The sequence below is a fragment of the Salvelinus sp. IW2-2015 genome, linkage group LG12, assembly GCF_002910315.2.
Source record: "Salvelinus sp. IW2-2015 linkage group LG12, ASM291031v2, whole genome shotgun sequence".
In the NCBI taxonomy this organism is placed as follows: Eukaryota; Metazoa; Chordata; class Actinopteri; order Salmoniformes; family Salmonidae; genus Salvelinus; species Salvelinus sp. IW2-2015.
Genome location: NC_036852.1, coordinates 11,569,135 through 11,588,024, shown reverse-complemented (window position 1 = coordinate 11,588,024; position 18,890 = coordinate 11,569,135). Strand labels below are relative to the sequence as shown.

Genomic DNA, 18,890 nt, shown 5'->3' with positions numbered 1-18,890 from the left:
GTACATCTGAATGCCAGTGGCGCTCACTAAAGGTCTCGTCAAACCCCTGGTAGAGCCAAAATGTTAGCAAATAGCTCATTTTGTATTTAGATCCCCCATTATACAATTGCAAAGCAACCATTACCCTTAGCGCACAAGTTGCAAAACAACAACCTTCACCCAAGTTCAGCGAATGCCTAACTCGGCATGAACGTCCTTTTGGGATTTTCGTGTGACAAACTATGAAAGCTATGTAAATTACTTTATTGTGGAATTTACATAGAAATCTATGATTTTGGGCTGACTGCTGAGAAAATGTTATTAAGCTCTACTGATKAATGTATTGCTATTTTAGGAGTGGTTGTATGATCTAATGTATTTGTTAGAGAAGGACCGATATGGATTTTGTAAGGTCAATGCCGATACCGGTCTTTGGGCGTCAAAGAGGCCGATGCACAATATTTTAGGCTGATATTCAATATCATTAAATTTGAAAATGTTCAAGATGTTATTGACAGATGCTTATCATTTCACTGCACACTGTGAAGTTGTCACATAGCATACCGGTAGTCCCAAGTTTCATGTGTATTCCGGTAGAGTTTGAGAGTTCCAAAGAGGTTACAGTGACATGTTGTCCTACTCCGAATACATTGATGCTGAGGCTTTACTTTCCACTGATCCCAGAGAATCAACAATGGAGTACTACTGCTATCATACTGTTTCCACACAAACAGCACACCCACATATTGGCTTAGAGCCCTTACAGCGTTACCTTCTGTWCTATCTCTCTGGCCATGAATGGAAGGAGGCAGGGAGGAGGTACGCTAGCTAGCTCAGCTGCAGTGGATTACTCACCCAACACAGCTAGGTACACAGATCCCCCTGTGTCACTCCACAATGGTACGTCCCACCCCMTATATTGACAAGAGAGTGGTCCTGATAGGAACAGGGGATTTGTGGCCATAGCAGTAGTTTTACCGTATGCTGAGGTCTCCCCTTTGAMGCATAGTGGTGTTAGCGGCTCTGTTAGCGATTAGCTTTAGCGTAGCTGGCGACCCCGCCCCCTCACATTCACTGATAGTGGTGTTTGTGGCACTGTTAGCGATGCTGTTAGCGCACTAAGCCAGCTTGTTTTCCAGGTGGAACAAAGAGGCGCTGGGGTGGATTAGTGGGATTCAACAGTGAAGAGTGGGAGGTGGTAGGCGTCTCTCTCATACACACACCCACAGCGCGAGAGGTTTCACTCTCGCAGCTGTCTGTTTCACTGTCACTCGACTTGTCAGAAAATCTGTGTCCGTCTGTATCCCTCTCTGACTTTCTGTGTATTTCTCTCTTTCTCTMTWTTTCTCTTTATCTATCTCTTCTACTGTCTGTCTTTTTCCCTTCTCTCTACCTGTCTGTCTGACTGTACAGTTTACATACACCTTAGCCAAATACATTTAAACTCAGTTTTTCACAATTCCTGACATGAGTAAAAATTCCCTGTCTTAGGTCAGTTAAGATCACCACTTTATTTTAAGAACGTGAAATGTCAGAATAATAGTAGAGAGAATGACTTATTCCAGCTTTTAATTCTTTCATCACATTCCCAGTGGGTCAGAAGTTTACATACACTCAATTAGTATTTGGTAGCATTGCCTTTAAATTGTTTAACTTGGGTCAAACGTTTCGGGTAGCCTTCTACAGGCTTCCCACAATAAGTTTGGGTGAATTGGCCCATTCCTCCTGACAGAGCTGGTGTAACTGAGTCAGGTTTGTAGGCCTCCTTGCCGCACGCTTTTTCAGTTCTGCCCACAAATTTTCTATAGGATTGAGGTCAGGGCTTTGTGATGGCACTCCAATTCCTTGACTTTGTTGTCCTTGAGCATTTTTGCCACAACTTTGGAAGTATGCTTGGGTTCATTGTCCATTTGGAAGACCCATTTGCGATCAAGCTTTAACTTCCTGACTGATGTCTTGAGATGTTGCTTCAATATTCCACATAATTTTCCTACCTCATGATGTCATCTATTTTGTGAAGTGCACTAGTCCCTCCTGCAGCAATGCCCCCCAACATGATGCTGCCACCCCCGTGCTTCACTGTTGGGATGGTGTTCTTCGGCTCGCCATCCTCCCCTTTTTTCTCCAAACATAACGATGGTCATTATGGCCAAACAGTTATATTCTTGTTTCATCAGACCAGAGGACATTTCTCTAAAAAGTACGATCTTTGTCCATGTGCAGTTGCAAACCGTAGTCTGGCTTTTTTATGGTGGTTTTGGAGCAGTGGCTTCTTCCTTGCTGAGCGGCCTTTCAGGTTATGTGAATTAAGGACTTGTTTTACTGTGGATATGGATACTTTTGTACCTGTTTACTCCAGCATCTTCACAAGGTCCTTTGCTGTTGTTCTGGGATTGATTTGCACTTTTTGCACTAAAGTAMGTTCATCTCTAGGAGACAGAACGAGTCTCCTTCCTGAGCGGTATGACGGCTGCGTGGTCCCATGGTGTTTATACTTGCGTACTATTGTTTGTACAGATGAACATGGTACCTTCAGGCATTTGGAAATTGCTCCCAAGGATGAACCAGACTTRTGGAGGTCTACAAAATCTTGGCTGATTTATTTGATTTTCCCATGATGTCAAGCAAAGAGGCACTGAGTTCGAAGGTAGGCCTTGAAATAAATCCACAGGTACACCTCGAATTGACTCAAATCATGTCAATTAGCCTATCAGAAGCTTCTAAAGCCATGTCATACTTTTCTGGAATTTTCCAAGCTGTTTAAAGTCACAGTCAACTTAGTGTATGTAAACTTCTGACCCACTGGAATTGTGACACAGTGAATTACATGTGAAATAATCTGTCTGTAAACAATTGTTGGAAAAATGACTTGTGTCATGCACAAAGTAGATGACCTAACCGACTTGCCAAAACTATAATTTCTTAACAAGAAATKTGTGGAGTGCTTGAAAAACACGTTTTAATGACTTCAACCTAAGTGTATGAAAACTCAGACTTCAACTGTATTTCTGTCTCTCCGTCTGTCTGTCTCTCTCAATCTCTCTCGCTCTACSTCTCCGTCTGTCTGCGAACAAGCTAAAAAAACACTCTCCCTGGTTCTCCCCCTACAGCGATAGTACTGCTGACAGGCCTAGAGCCCAACACCACCTACGAAGTGCGAGTGGCTGCAGTCAATGGGAAGGGCCAGGGGGAGTTCAGCCACACGGAGTCCTTCCAGACTCTACCCATACGTGAGCCCAGCCCCCCGGCAGTGCATGGCCAGAGAGGGATGGGGAAGGCCTACCGGCTGGGCCTTGTCAAGCAAGACGACGGGGGCATGCCCATCGTGGAGTACATTGTCAAGTACAAGACGGTGAGTAGCTGGATGTCAGGATTGCCAATAAATACTACCATACACTTTTAGAAAAAAAGGTGCTTAGTAGAACCATAAGGTCTTTCAATTTGTCCCCATTGGGGAAACTTTTTTGGTGCTATGTAGAAACCTTTGCAGAAGGTTCTACCTAGAACCTTTTATGACGGGTTCACCTGGAACCCTCTATGAAGGGTTCTACCTAGAACCCTCTATGAAGGATTCTTCCTAAAACCGTTTTATCTTTGAAGGGTTATTCCTAGAATCCTCCATGAACGGTTCAACTAGCTTTATTTGCATATGWTTATGACAGTACATTACATGCACTTAGTGTACAAAACATTAAGAACACCTGCTCTTTTCATGACAGACTGACCAGGTGAATCCAGGTGAAAGCAATAATTATTTTATCCTCTTAAGCAGGGGAGTCAAACTCAGTCCATGGATTGCCTAGTGTCATTCGGACCTCCGTGGAATGAGTTTGACACGTACTCTAAAGGTTCTACCGAGAACCCTTTTATTTCTGAATGGTTCTTCCTAGAACCCTCTATGAACAGTTATACCAAGAATCTTTTTATATTTGAAGGGTTCTCCTTTAGAACCCTCCATGAACTGTTCAGCTAGCTTTATTTGGGTATGTTTTATTATATGCACATTATATGCACTGCTCTTTCCATGACATAGACTGACCAGGTAAATCTAAGTGAAAGCTATGATCCYGTATAATACCACTTGTTAAATCCATTTCAATCAGTGTTGATGAAGACGAGGAGACAGGTTAAAGACATAGTTTTAAGWCAAGACAATTGAGACATGGATTGTGTGTGTGAGGGCGAATGGGCAAGACAAAACATTTAAGTGCCTTTGAACAGGGTATGGTTTGTGTCAAGAACTGCAACGCTGCTGGGTTTTTTACGCGCAACAGTTTCCCGTGTGTATCAAGAATGGTCCACCACCCAAAGAACCTCCAGSCACTGTGGAAAGCATTGGAGTCAACATGGACTRGTATCCCTGTGGAACGCTTTCGACGCCTTGTAGAGTCCATGCGGACATGGCCAAGAACCACAGTATTTACGAGCTGCCAGTCCGGGTTAGGGGATTGTTTGGCCTGGGKGGCTTTACTTGGCTCATCGAGCTCTAGCGACACCTTGTGGCGGGCCGGGCGCTTGCAGGCTGACTTCGGACGTCAGTTGAGCKGTGTTTCCTCCGACACATTGGTGCGGCTGGCTAAGTGGGTGGGTGTTAAAAAGCGTGGTTTGGCCGGTCATGTTTTGGAGGACGCATGACTCGACCTTTGCCTCTCCCGAGCTTGTGGGGGCATTGCATCGATGAGACAAGATCGAATTGGATATCACAAAAAGGGGGTAAAAAAAAACATTCTTTTTTTTATTGCACTGTTTAGTTAAAAAAAAAATATCTAGCAGGCGCAAATATCAACATAATAGGCTCATTCATATTGCGAAGGCGTTGTGTTGAATCTCGCCATTCGTTCATTTTGGTAGAGTGTGTCCCCTTACTTGGTTATCAGCTGTTCTCAAAAACACGTGGCTCTCGAAAGATGATTCTCTTCCTCAATAGTGTGARTTTTACTAGAAGCCACAATGAGTATGACATCCTGGCATTTAAARCATACTACATTTTCTGTCACATACTATACAATTTGCATGCCCAAAATACCTACTATTTAGAATGCTAGTACAGCTATTCGGACACAACCATTCACTGTGTCTCAGATACTACATACTGATAGACATGCTTGCAGATACACTATACATACAAATGTACATACTCACCCACAAACAAACACTTTCATATTAACCTAGTCTCTCCTTTTCCCTATCTCTCTCTCACTCTCACACGCACATACACACGTTGATCTATGGGATTTGATGTAACCAATGCTAATATGTCCATTCAGGTGTGTCTCTGTCTCATTGGGAGGCTGACAGCTWTGTGTAGTTGTACTAAAGCTGATGAAAGTGTGTGTGTGGAGAGAAGGTCAGGGACTCTCCAGCAGGCCCTTTGAAGGCCAAATGCAGGGGAACGACGGGAAGAATAGGACAATCCTCCACACCCCAGTAATCCCACCATTCATCCTCCTCTCTCTCACACTGTGACCCTGACTCAGGCGAGCACGCACAGGCAGGAGTGCATACACAGATGCATGTGTGCACATATATGCACTCTCTTACACAAACACATACACACATACAGTATGCATACAAATGTCCATGCGCACACACACACACACACACACACACACACACACACACACACACACACACACACACACACACACACACACACACACACATATATGTATTAACACACACAGTCACCCGTATCAAACTGCTTTCCAATGCTGGGCTGGCCTTRGTTTTATTCCACATTATTCCAACTACCATGACTCTGAAAAATGAAATCATGGCCCATTTCCTAAAGCCTATTCCACACTATTATCTCTCTCTCTTCTATTTTGACATTTTATGGAAGAATCCTAGGAGGCTAAATGGTTGAATATGCATTTGGCATGCTGTCAAAGCACAGGCCTCACACTGTGACACTTCACTGTGTTCTCCTATGATGAGATAAGAAGCTGATTTAAGRAAGGAAAAGAAAGTAAAGRAGGAGAGGAAAGGGGGAAAAAGTAAATAACTGGGTGGGGTRCGGAGAGGAAAGGAACACTTCATTATAACGTCTACTTACGATTCACGCAACAGTCAGCATTTGAGCWGGCCACTGTTTTTTCACAGAAACATTTTGTACAAACACAGTCTTTACAACTTTATGTCCCCAATGTGAGTAGGTTATTTTCAGATGCAATGTTCAGACATTCACAGAAGTAGGAAAAGCATAACACAATTCTCATCCAAATTGGAAAATGTAGGCTACATTAGTCCTAGCGCTAACTGAGGAAAGAGTGAGCTAATACAAGCAGTCATATTTAGCTAACTTTCGGGCTGACAGAAACCATAATATGAATTAGCTAATAGCAATTACTATTTACAATTTATCACATGACAGGTGAGCTCACCCCAATTGCTGTGGCGGTCATGAAATTCGGCCACTGGATAATTGTCATGCAAATGACTGCCGGTCTCACGGTAGACCGTCATTGTAAATAAGAATTTGCTATTAACTGACTTGCCCTGTTAAATAAAGGTTAAATAAAATAAAATTGACCATTAATTAACATAAACACATTTAGCATGTCCAGACCTCCACGCATACAAACCACTGAGGAAACATTGACATTTAAAAAAAAAAAGTGTAATAAATCCATTTAATATACACCATCACAATAAATAATTTATCTTAGGCAGGTCTAAAGAAACATTAATCAAATCAAATCAAATCAAGTTTATTTTATATAGCCCTTTGTACATCAGCTAATATCTCGAAGTGCTGTACAGAAACCCAGCCTAAAACCCCAAACAGCAAGCAATGCAGGTGTAGAAGCACGGTGGCTAGGAAAAACTCCCTAGAAAGGCCAAAACCTAGGAAGAAACCTAGAGAGGAACCAGGCTATGAGGGGTGGCCAGTCCTCTTCTGGCTGTGCCGGGTGGAGATTATAACAGAACATGGCCAAGATGTTCAAATGTTCATAAATGACCAGCATGGTCAAATAATAATCAGGAGTAAATGTCAGTTGGCTTTTCATAGCCGATCATTAAGAGTATCTCTACATTATGATATGAAGAGAATGTATTTCAGTATGTTTTCTGGCTATGTGCCATGCCATAGGTTAGCTCATTTAGCAGACAAGATATGCTTAGAAATCCAATGCCATTATTTTATATTATATGATTGAACYTATTCCAGAKTGAGTGCGCATATGAAGTGGCTATGTTGAGCATAAAAGTCATAATTTGAAACGGGTCTTATAAACTAGATTGAAAGTTACTTGGCAACTTTAGTTGTGAATGATACAAACATTACGATGTCTTAGAAATGAAAACATATATGGTTYGCATGATGCGACTAAAGGCTATTGATGATCTGGGAAAGTAGCAAAAAAGCTTGTGCTCTGTTCCTTGCCTCAGGCTACACACGCTGTTCTCTCATCAAGTGATCATATTTTCCCCCATCAGACTATTCTCAATTTAATCTTTACTAATATCTAAATATATATATATTTTTTTAGAATGGTCCATTATCAAAGGGGCAGGGGAAAAAAGACATGTCATCCGTATGCACTCAAATAGCAAATGAAGGTCGCTTTCCCTCGGTWCATTTTTCAATCATGGCGGTTAAGCTATTCTGGTTATAGCAGAACAATGCTTAATATTAGCAGCTGAGAAATAAATATAGCAGCAGTAGAAGTCTGGGATCCTCCTCTTTTTAGTGGCAACCATCAAAACTCTGCTTTCTCAAGGAATTGCATATATAAATGTCTGGGCTTATAAAAACACTTGTTTCACTCCACGCATCAACCAATGTTTGAGGACCATGGAGCCTCTCCTGCGCGACAGGTGATATTCCACCCAAACTCTGGATGCCATTGGCWCTCCAACCCTGTTCCTGCAGCTATCCAGTGCTTAATTTGGGAAGTGTGAAGTGAAATCTGTTCGGAGACATCGATAGTAACATGTTTTCACAACAAAAAATATTTAATTAAACTGTTGACAGCACGTCTCTCTGTGAGCTAAAGAAAGGAATGGAGGAGAGAGAGGAGGAGATGGAAACGCATGGTAGTGTGACATTCTGTAGCTAAAGGAAATGTCAGACAATTAATTATGACAATATAAAAAATGCCCTACTACTAGGCACTACAAAATGCTACAAAATGCAATACAAAATCACTTTAATTGTAGACTAACTATTTAAGCCGCCCTGCACAATCAATCAACCAACAGTATTGCCTAGGCCTATATGTTCTCTCCCAGACTCATGGATAAAAGGTTTGGAGCGTAGAATAAGGTAACCAGTCCATCCAGTATGCATAATAATACTTTCGGATGTTTACTCGAAAGACGAGTGAATCATCCCTTCACTTCGTTTTGCTGTAAAATCATTGGTATGACAAACGTTTACGTGACACCCAGAATGCATTGACTGGTGTCAACAAAAAATAGCATAGTGTTAGCTCATCATAATCAGTACAACTTTCTAAATAAGTATTTTACAAACATAGTGTAAAAAAAAAAAATCGAATACATTTTAGAATAAGGCTGTAATGTAACCAAATGTGGAAAAATTGAAGGGGTCTGAATACTTTCTGAATGCACTGTATTTGTCCATTACAATCTATGCAAGAATCGGAATGCATGATTTGTCAACAGTACTTGAAAATATGTGAATACAAAATTACAGAATTATTACCACACAGCCCATTGAACACAAAGAAGTTGCGTGTGCCGGTGTTATGATATGGATGATTTGTCATCACAGATGGTTTGTTTCTACCGTTGTAGATGGAGTAGCTAGGCCTAGCTCAATCTAGTGGTCGCATCGGGGACAACAGTTGTCGACAATTGTATCATTGTAGCTAAGCCTAACCTTTTTCCTTAACCTTATTCTCTTAACCTTCTACGTTAACTCACCTCACCTGATGCGTTAGTTCCCCTAACCTGCCACATTAATTCACCTAACCAGCTATGTAAACAAACTATCTGTGGAGACAAATCATCAGTATCACCACACCGACAGCCAATCACGTCACCCCTGACACGCACTTGGAGCCATTCAGTGTTGTTGTTTATGTATGTAGCAAGTGGGCTAAGCTGTGGCATTAGCAATGTCTTTCAAAAGGAGGCAACTCACAAATGCAGAAATTCTGGAGATGTTGGTGAATTCTGACAATGAGTCTGAGTATGAAAGTGAGGAATCATACACTGACAGTGACAGTGAGGAGCTGCCCCCCAACCTTGTGTCTATTGAGAACCCTGAATCTGAGGACTCCTTACCTACTGACGAAGTTCAAGATCCCTCTGAAGATGCTGGGGGTGATGGAGGCAGACCGTCAGTTGGTGAAGTACAGGAACTCTGTTGTAGCTGGAAGGCCTCCAGCCATTTCACCCCTCCTGGCCCTGCTGTTGGCTTTGAGTCCCAGTCTGGAGTGCAAAGCCCCTTGCCATCTCCCTCCGAGGCAGAGTGCTTCAAGCTGTTTCTGACAGAGGAGCTGGTGGGAAACAGAGTGGAGGAGACCAATCGCTATGCCTTGGAGCTACAGGAGAAGAGAGATCCACATGAATGGTATAACACCTCATGGGTCAGAGATAGGTCAAACCAGACTGTGTGCTTGACTATAATCACAATATGTGGGCAGTGGATAAGGCGGACATGATAAACAGCTTCGTGGCTGTTGTGAGCTCGGAAAATCATCAGGTGGTTTAAAAATACATGTTTCCATCTGATTGACAGCTGGCGCCACATAGGTCGCCGCCAGCTAACAAGTGAGATGATTATTGAACACGTTTTTTTGTAATTGGGCAAAGGTTCACATACAAATCAAATCCAGTTCCATTATGCAATTATATTGACAATATCTCACCCACCTCTCAACTCCCTCGTCATCTTTTTCACTCCTTCATCCTCATCACTCCCTCTCCAAACAGTATGTTGTTAACATACAAAATCTGGGCTCAATCTAAAGCAATAAATGTATCCAGTTCCAGTAGTGATGTTGGCAAATTATTTTCAATACTGTTTGTGTGTGTGGTTTCTGAAAGTACAGATAATATAGGAATTATTATTAATTATAATGCAACATCAGGATATAGCAATAAAACAATATTACAATTGAGTAACATAATAACACTAATATAAAATAATAAKTTGCATTGACCACATGACAATTTGAATTATATAAGAAACAGTAACTGAAGAGCTCCACAAGGGAGCAGGACAGGGCAGGGCAGGGCAGAGCTATGCTAAACAGGCCAAATGAATACACAGGCCAATGCAGTGGTCATGATAAMGCCAGTGCAGCTTCAAAGGATACAACACAAGCTAATACTTCTCTGACGCCATTAGCATTGTTTTACAGAGCTAATAGAAGAATGTAGCTACATAAGCACAATTGAGTATAACACCATAAAGGTTATGAAATGAATATCTCAAATGTCTGCGGCTATAAAGGAATACTCACAGAACACATTATAATCCATACAAATACTCAGCAAAAAAAGAAACATCCTTTTTTCAGGACCCTGTCTTTCAAAGATAATTCATAAAAATCCAATTAACTTCACAGATCTTCATTATAAAGGGTTTAAACACTGTTTCCCATGCTTGTTCAATGAACCACATTTGGGGCGGCAGCGTAGCCTAGTGGTTAGAGCGTTGGACTACTAAATAAAGGTAAAAWAAAAAAAAACATAAACAATTATTGAACRTGTACCTGTGGAACGGTCGTTAAGACACTAACAGCTTACGGACGGTAGGCAATTAAGGTAACAGTTATGAAAACTTAGGACACTAAAGAGGCATTTCTACTGACTCTGAAAAACCCCAAAAGAAAGATGCCCAGGGTCCCTGCTCATCTGCGTGAATGTGGCTTAGGCATGCTGCAAGGAGGCATGAGAACTGCAGATGTGGCCAGGGCAATAAATTGCATTGTCCGTACTGCTGTGAGACGCCTAAGACAGCGCTACAGGGAGACAGGACAGACAGCTGATCGTCCTCGCAGTGGCAGACCACGTGTAACAACACCTGCACAGGATCGGTACATCCAAACATCACACCTACGGGACAGGTACAGGATGTCAACAACAAGTGCCCAAGTTACACCAGGAACACACAATCCCTCCATCAGTGCTCAGACTGCCCGCAATAGGCTGAGAGAGGCTGGACTGAGGGCTTGTAGGCCTGTTGTAAGGCAGGTCCTCACCAGACATCTCGGGCAACAACGTCGCCTATGGGCACAAACCCACCGTCGCTGAACCAGACGGGTCGGATTTGCGTTTATCGTAGAAGGAATGAGCGTGTACTCTGGAGCGGGATCGATTTGGAGGTGGAGGGTCCGTCATAGTCTGGGGCGGTGTGTCACAGCATCATCGGACTGAGCTTGTCATTGCAGGCAATCTAAATGCTGTGTGTTACAGGGAAGACATCCTCCTCCCTCATGTGGTACCCTTCCCGCAGGCTCATCCTGACATGACCCTCCGGCATGACAATGCCACCAGCCATACCGCTCCTTCTGTGCATGATTTTCTGCAAGACAGGAATGTCAGTGTTCTGCCATGGCCAGCGAAGAGCCCAGATCTCAATCCCATTGAGCATGTCTGGGACCTGTTGGATYGGAGGGTACGGGCTAGAGCCATTCCCCCCAGAAATGTCCGGGACCTTGCAGGTGCCTTGGTGGAAGAGTGGGGTAACATCTCCCAGCAAGAACTGGCAAAGCTGGTGCATGAGGAGGAGAACTTAACGCAGCTGGTGGCCACACCAGATACTGACTGTTAATTTTGAACCCCCCTTTGTTCATGGACACATTCATTCATTTCTGTTAGTCACATGTCTGTGGAAATTCAGTTTATGTCTCAGATGTTGAATCTTGTTATGTTCATACAAATATTTATACATATTTACACACATAATATTTACACAAAATAAACGCAGTTGACAGTGAGAGGACATTTCTTTTTTTGCTGAGTTCACATACGGTGTGCTATAGTATAAATGACAGAACATGATATACAGAAATGTTATTATCGTAAGGTAATAAGGCACTTTGATCGGAAGGCACACATGTACAAAGTTATTTTTAGGAAGGAAAACAACAATGAAGATAATGCAGGCGCCAGGGGGAAAAGTTTGTGCAGGTTCCGTTCTGACTGGAGATGCGCAAATGTCTGCATACTTGACCTGGGGAAACACTGAGGGAGTGCTTGGGCTCTCACTGATAAGAGAAGTTTGTCCGGCTCACCTTACATTAGCATAGCATGCCGCAAACGTAAATTGTCTGTCACAGTGAAATGGGCTACTTCTATGTGAATTAATGARGAGGCAGTACGCACCTAATTTCAAACTGTTTGTTGTTGCTCCTAGATGTTTCCACTTCACACTAACAACACTTCCAGTTGACTGGGGCAGTTCTAGCAGGGCAGAAATTTGACAAACTGACTTATTTGAAAGGTGGCATCCTATGACAGTGCCACGTTGAAAGTCACTGAGCTCTTCAGTAAGGCCATTCTACTGCAAGTGTTTGTCTATGGAGATTGCATGTCTGTGTGCTCGATGGTATACATCTGTCAGCAACGGTTGTAGCTGAAATAGCCGAATCCACAATTTTTAAGGGGTGTCCACCTACTGTTGGCCATGTAGTGTACTTTGATCTATATTTGATTTGAATTTGATCATATAAAGATGAAGTGTATACAAAGGCTGTAACATACTGTTCTCGTACTGTTCATTAACACTCTCTCTCTCTTCTCTCTCTCTCTCTCTCTCTCTCTCTCTTCTCTCCTCTCCTCCTCCTCTCCTCTCTCTCTCTCTCTCTCTCTCTCTCTCTCTCTCTTTATCCTTTCTTCTTTCCCCCTGCCTCCCTCAATACCCTGTTGCCATCTAACCCTCTGTCTCTCTCTCCCTCTCTTCCCCTCCCCTTTCTCTCTCATTGCTTCTCTCCCTCTGCTCTCTCCACCCTCCTCCCCCTCTCCATAGGACAAGGAGGAGCAGTGGATGACGAAGCTGGTGTCGGGGCAGCAAGACTTTGCCCTGCTGCAGCCGCTGCAGTGGAACACGCGCTACGAGGTGGAGATCACGGCTCGCAACGTCAAGGGCCTCTCGGAGCCCACCTTTTACCAGTTCTTCATGCCCCAGAAACCAGACATCATAGGTACAGACAGTTGTAGGACCTGCATGTTCAAGCATGCACACACTGACAAAAATCCTAAGACAGTTCTGTACACAGACAGACACACAGTTGTGTTTATATCCACTGACACTCACAGATGCATGCACACACACACACACACACACTAGTGGTGGCTGGTGACACTTGAATTGGGGAGGACGGGCTCATAGTAATGTCTGGAATGGAATTAATGGAATGCTCTTAAACACACCACACAGCTGGTTTCCATGTGTTTGATACCATTCCATTCATTATTATGAGCTGTCCTCCCCCTACCAGCCTCCTGTGACACACTGCTGGAAGCAAACATATACAGTGCCTTCAGAATGTATTCAGACCCTTGTTTTTCCTCAGCAAACTACACACAATACCTCATAATGAGAAAGCGAAAACAGTCCACCTGTGGTAAATTCAATTGATTGGAGATGATTTGGAAAGGCACAGACCTGTCTATCTAAGGTCCCGCAGTTGACAGTGCATGTCAGAGCAAAAACCAAGCTATGAGGTCGAAGGAATTGTCCGTAGAGCTCCGAGAGAGGACTGTGTCGAGGCACAGGGCAAAAWTTTTGCAGCATTGAAGGTCCGCAAGAACACAGTGGCCTCCATTCTTAAATGGAAGATGTTTGGGACCACCAAAACATAGAAATCTGGGGAGAAGGGCCTTGGTCATGGAGGTGACCAAGAACCTGATGGTCACTCTGTCAGAGCTCTAGAGTTCCTCTGTGGAGATGGGAGAATGCCTTTATGGTAGAGTGGCCAGACGGAAGCCACTCCTCAGTAAAAGGCATATGACAGCCTGCTTGGTGTTTGCCAAAAGGCACCTAAACACTCTCAGACCGTGAGAATGCATCACGTCTGGAGGAAACCTGGCACCATCCCTATGGTGAAGCATGGTGGTGGCAGCATCATGCTGTGGGGATGTTTTTCAGCAACAGGGACTCTGAGACTAATTAGGATCGAGGCAAAGATTAACAGAGCAAAGTACAGAGAGATCCTTGATGGAAACCTGCTCTAGAGATCTCAGGATCTCAGACTGTGGCGACGGTTCACCTTCCAACAGGACAACGACCCTGCCAATGCAATGCARGAGTGGCTTCGGGACAAGTCTCTAAATGTCCTTGAGTGGCCCTGCCAGAATCCGTACTTGAACCCGATCGAACATCTCTGGAGAGACCTGAAAATAGCTGTGCAGCAACTCTCCCCATCAAACCTTCCAACAGGACAACGACCCTAAGCACACAGCCAAGACAACACAGGACTGACTTCGGGACAAGTCTCTGAWTTTTCCAGAGCCCGTACTTGAACCCGATCGAACATCTCTGGAGAGACCTGAAAATAGCTGTGCAGCGACACTCCACATCCAACCCGACTGAGACGAAAGGTGTGCCAAGCTTGTCGCRTCATACCCAAGAAGACTCAATGCTGTAATCGCTGCCAAAGGTGCTTCAACAAAGTACTGAGTAAAGGGTCTGAATACTTATCTAAATGTGATTAAAAAAAWATATATATATATATAAATTTGCAAAAAATTCTTAACCTGTTTTTGCTTTGTCGTTATGGGTATTGTGTGTAGATTGAGGGGGRGGAAACTATTTAATACATTTTAAAATAAGGCTGTAACGTAACAAAATGTGGATAAAGTCAAGGGGTCTGAATACTTTCTGAAGGCACTGTACACACTGTACTGTACCTACTCACCCAGGTAAACCCAGTGTAGAGTTATGAGCATACACTCCAATCACCTTGTATTGGGGTTATGTGTGGGCAAAGGGAGCAGGATCAAATGCAGAGAGCGTTGGTTTGATTAGGCCATGCTGTTTGTAGAGCGTATCTGTCTGAGCCTTTGAAAAGTCCAACTCTTAATGTTCCTGGGAGAGAAGACTTCTGAGGACCACTGCAGGATGCTTATCATTTTCAAACAGCCCCCAGAGKTTTATATAAGACCATACACAAACCATCACAAAGGGAACAGTTTACAGTGAGTCACCACTTCCATATGTAGGCCCCCCTGCAGAGTCTGGTTAAAAAAACAGAGAGCATGTTTTCTTTGGTGTTTACTCTTTCTGTTGCTTAGGTCGTTTCTCCTGCTGCTCATGAAGGAGCGACTGTTTGCCTCTCTCATTACTGGAGTGGCTAAACTGCCTTTGAGTTCGTGTGTGTTCACGTATGCGTGTTGGTGTGTGTGTGYGCTGCTCCTTAAATGGAAAACAAGGCTGAGAACACAGTGCTTAAGCCGAGTCATTTCGATTGGTTAGTGAACAGAGGGTTAGGGAGACCGGGGGCCCAAAAAAATCCCAGATTATTTCCTGTTGAAGAGAGAGAAAGGAGTGGCCAAAATGGACCAATGACAATGGAGTCCTGTCACCTGTCAGTATTCGTCATTAATCGCCACCCGTGCGGTCTATTCAGAAGGGTGAAATGTTAAAGAAAATAAGATAAATGTATTTTCTAGAATAGATATTATTGTCTGTCGAGTAGGGATTCGTGAACAGCTCTATTCATTATATTTATTACTGCAACCTTCTGGATAGTTCMCCTCACTGAACACACCCAAATTGTTTGACTTTTGATATTGTAGTGACACCATTAAATGCCTTCCTGCAGTGTATCTGATATGCTGTATAACCTCCAAGGGTCTACTATATGCCTCTCTCTGTGTTTCTTTTCTAAACAATCTCTCTATTTAATTCCCCCTCTTTATGCATTATGTATTCCCTGGGTCTGAAATTGTCGCTTTTCTTTTCCGCCTCTCCTCCATTTCTTTCTTTCTCCTAGTTTGTCTTGCAATGAACTGCCACTACACCTCCCCTCTCTCTGCCTCCTTACTTTTTTCCCCGTCCACGAACTCCCCTTTGAAATATGTCATTGATTGCCACTATGCCCTTGGTTCCTTTTCAATTTGCTCTCCTTCCCTCTATCCGTCTTAAATCATGGCACTCCTCCACTCACTTTAGACCTCCTGAATCACTATAGAGGTCTTGCCTCTTTCCCTCCTAAATCCTCTCTCGTCCGGGCTGTTTCTTTTTGAATGATCTCCTTTCTGTGGGATTTTTGGCATCCATCTTGGTTTTATGTCCCCTGTGTGTTTACGATATGGCCTGATGGATGTCAATGAAACGRAACGTTTTGTATGTTGAATGATACGGCGAGTGTTTGTCTTTGTTTAAAGCTGCCATCAAGGTAATCATTCTCCTGTACAATATCATAGACTACACACTTCCAATACACACCAGTGGTGCTGGTTTAAATCAATTGAAAAGAACAGAACAGAAAGGCCCGCAAACTATGCGCTCGTTATAACATCTTTAAAGGATCATTAAGGTTGTAAGTTGTACCACTCTTCACTGGTATTGTAAACTTCAAAAATMTTCCCATTGATTTTTGAAGAATACAACATATGCATGCTTCAACTATTTTAGTACAATGCTGCTGTTGCTATCAAAATAATAATAATGATGCCCATTAATGTAACAGCAGCTCTCATGAATTCATTTTTCTTTTCCAGAGGAAAAAAAGATGGTTATGTACAGCCAATTATCTTGAACACGCCCTACTTCCCAAAAAACTCACAAGCATGTACATACGAAACACTGTTGCAATACATTTTTTCATCAAGAGTAAGTTCAGTTTGGAGATAAACTATGTTGGGGAAGCAGCCTAGAAATGCTGTTTACTTTCTTACCGAGCCAGTTAGGGATCATGGTGGAGACAAAAAGACTTGCAGGCTAATCCGTTCCCTAGTTTTTTTTATCCATTCCCTCAGATGTTTTATTTGGTCCCTGTTTTCCTTATGTAGGCTACCATGTTGTTCCCACTTGCCGATAACATATTGCAGCCTAAATATAATTATATTTAGTACATTACATGCTTCAAACGGTGATGGTTACTTAACATTTAATAGCTTATTTCCAGTTTGTCTTTTCATATGCATCCAAATCATAAGGGCAAATAATAGCTAACGGGTGTGAAAAACCCCTCAATTAGCCTAAATCATTTCTATAGCCTGAAAAGCCAGGAGCCTCACTGGCAGTCATAACTGAATAATGTACAGTACCAGTCAAAAGCTTGGGACACATCTACTTTTCAAGGGTTTTTCTTTAATTGTACTATTTTCTACATTGTTGAATAATAGTGAAGACATCAAAACTATGAAATAACACATATGGAATCTTGTAGTATCCAAAAAAGTGTTAAACAAATCACAATATATTTGAGATTCTTAAAAGTAGCAACCCTTTGCCTTGATGACAGCTCTGCACACTCTTGGCATTCTCTCAACAASCTTCATGAGGTAGTCACCTGGAATGCATTTCAATTAACAGGTGTGCCTTGTTAAAAGTTAATTAGTGGAATATATTTCCTTAATGCATTTGAGCCAATCAGTTGTGTTGTGACTAGGTATGGGGTGGTATACAGAAGATAGCCCTATTTGGTAAAAGACCAAGTCCATATTATGGACAAGAACAGCTCAAATAAGCAAAGAAAAAAGACAGTCCATCATTACTTTAAATAAGACATGAAGGTCAGTCAATTCKGAAAATTTCAAGAACTTTGAACGTTTCATCAAGTGCAGTCGCAAAAACCATCAAGCGCTGTGATGAAACTGGTTCTCATGAGGACCGCCACAGGAAAGGAAGACCGAGAGTTACCTCTGCTGCATAGGATAGGTTCATTAGACTTACCAGCCTCAGAAATTGCAGCCCAAATAAATGCTTCCYAGAATTCAAATAACAGACATTTCAATATCAGGTGTTCAGGAGACTGCGTGACTCAGCCTTTATTGTCAAATTTCTGCAAAGAAACCACTACTAAAGGAAACCAATAAGAAGAAGAGACTAGCTTGGGCCAAGAAACACAAGCAATGAACATTAGACCCATGGAAATGTATCCTTTGGTCTGATGAGTCCAAATGTTMGATTTTTGATTCCAACCGTTGYGTTTTAGTGAGACGCAGAGTCGGTGAACGGATCATCTCCGCATGTGTGGTTCCCACTGTGAAGCATGGAAGAGGAGGTGTGATGRTGTGGGGGTGCTTTGCTGGTGACGCTATCTGTGATTTATTTTGAATTCAAGGCACACTTAAMCAGCATGGCTACCACAGCATTCTGCACAGATACGCCATCCCATCWKGTTTGTGCTCAGTGGGACYATCATTTGTTTTTCAACAGGACAATGACCCAACACACCTCCAGGCAGTGGAAGGGCTATTTGACCAAGAAGTAGGGTGATGGAGTGCTGCATCAGATGACCTGGCCTCCACAATCACCTGACCWCAAACCAATTGAGATGGTTTGGGATGAGTTGGACCGCAGCGTGAAGGAAAAGCAGCCAACAAGTGCTCAGCATATGTGAGAACTCTTTCAAGACTGTTGGGAAAGCATTCCAGTTGAAACTGGTTGAGAGAATGCCAAGAGTGTGCAAAGCTGTCATCAAGGCAAGGGATGGCTACTTTGATGAGTTGAAATATAAAACATGTTTTGATTTCAAGACTGCTTGCATCGCGGATTGGAATATGTTCGCATTGCGTCCAACAACAACATTGACGAATATGCTGATCTGCGGTGAGCGAGTTCATTAGAAAGTGCATTGACGAGGTCGTACCCACAGCAACGATTAAAAATTCCCAAACCAGAAACCGTGGATTGACGGCAGCATTCGCGTGAAACTGAAAGCGCGAACCACTGGCTTTTTAACCAGGGAAGGTGACCGGAAACGATGACGCGAATACAAACAGTGTAGCTTTTCTCTCGGCAAGGCAAATCAAACAAG

The 18,890-nt window shown here is 42.8% G+C and overlaps 1 protein-coding gene across 2 annotated transcripts in view; it reads left to right on the top strand.

Annotated features, from left to right (window-relative positions):
* The window catches only part of LOC111971037 (neural cell adhesion molecule 2), a 439,128-nt gene that overhangs the window by 387,204 nt on the left and 33,034 nt on the right, over window positions 1-18,890 (top strand). For both annotated transcript variants that reach the window (XM_070445981.1, XM_023997847.2), the window contains exons 13-14: window positions 3,090-3,331; window positions 12,929-13,103. In XM_070445981.1, the coding sequence (XP_070302082.1) occupies window positions 3,090-3,331; window positions 12,929-13,103 (417 nt within the window). The remainder of the gene's footprint in view (window positions 1-3,089; window positions 3,332-12,928; window positions 13,104-18,890) is intronic.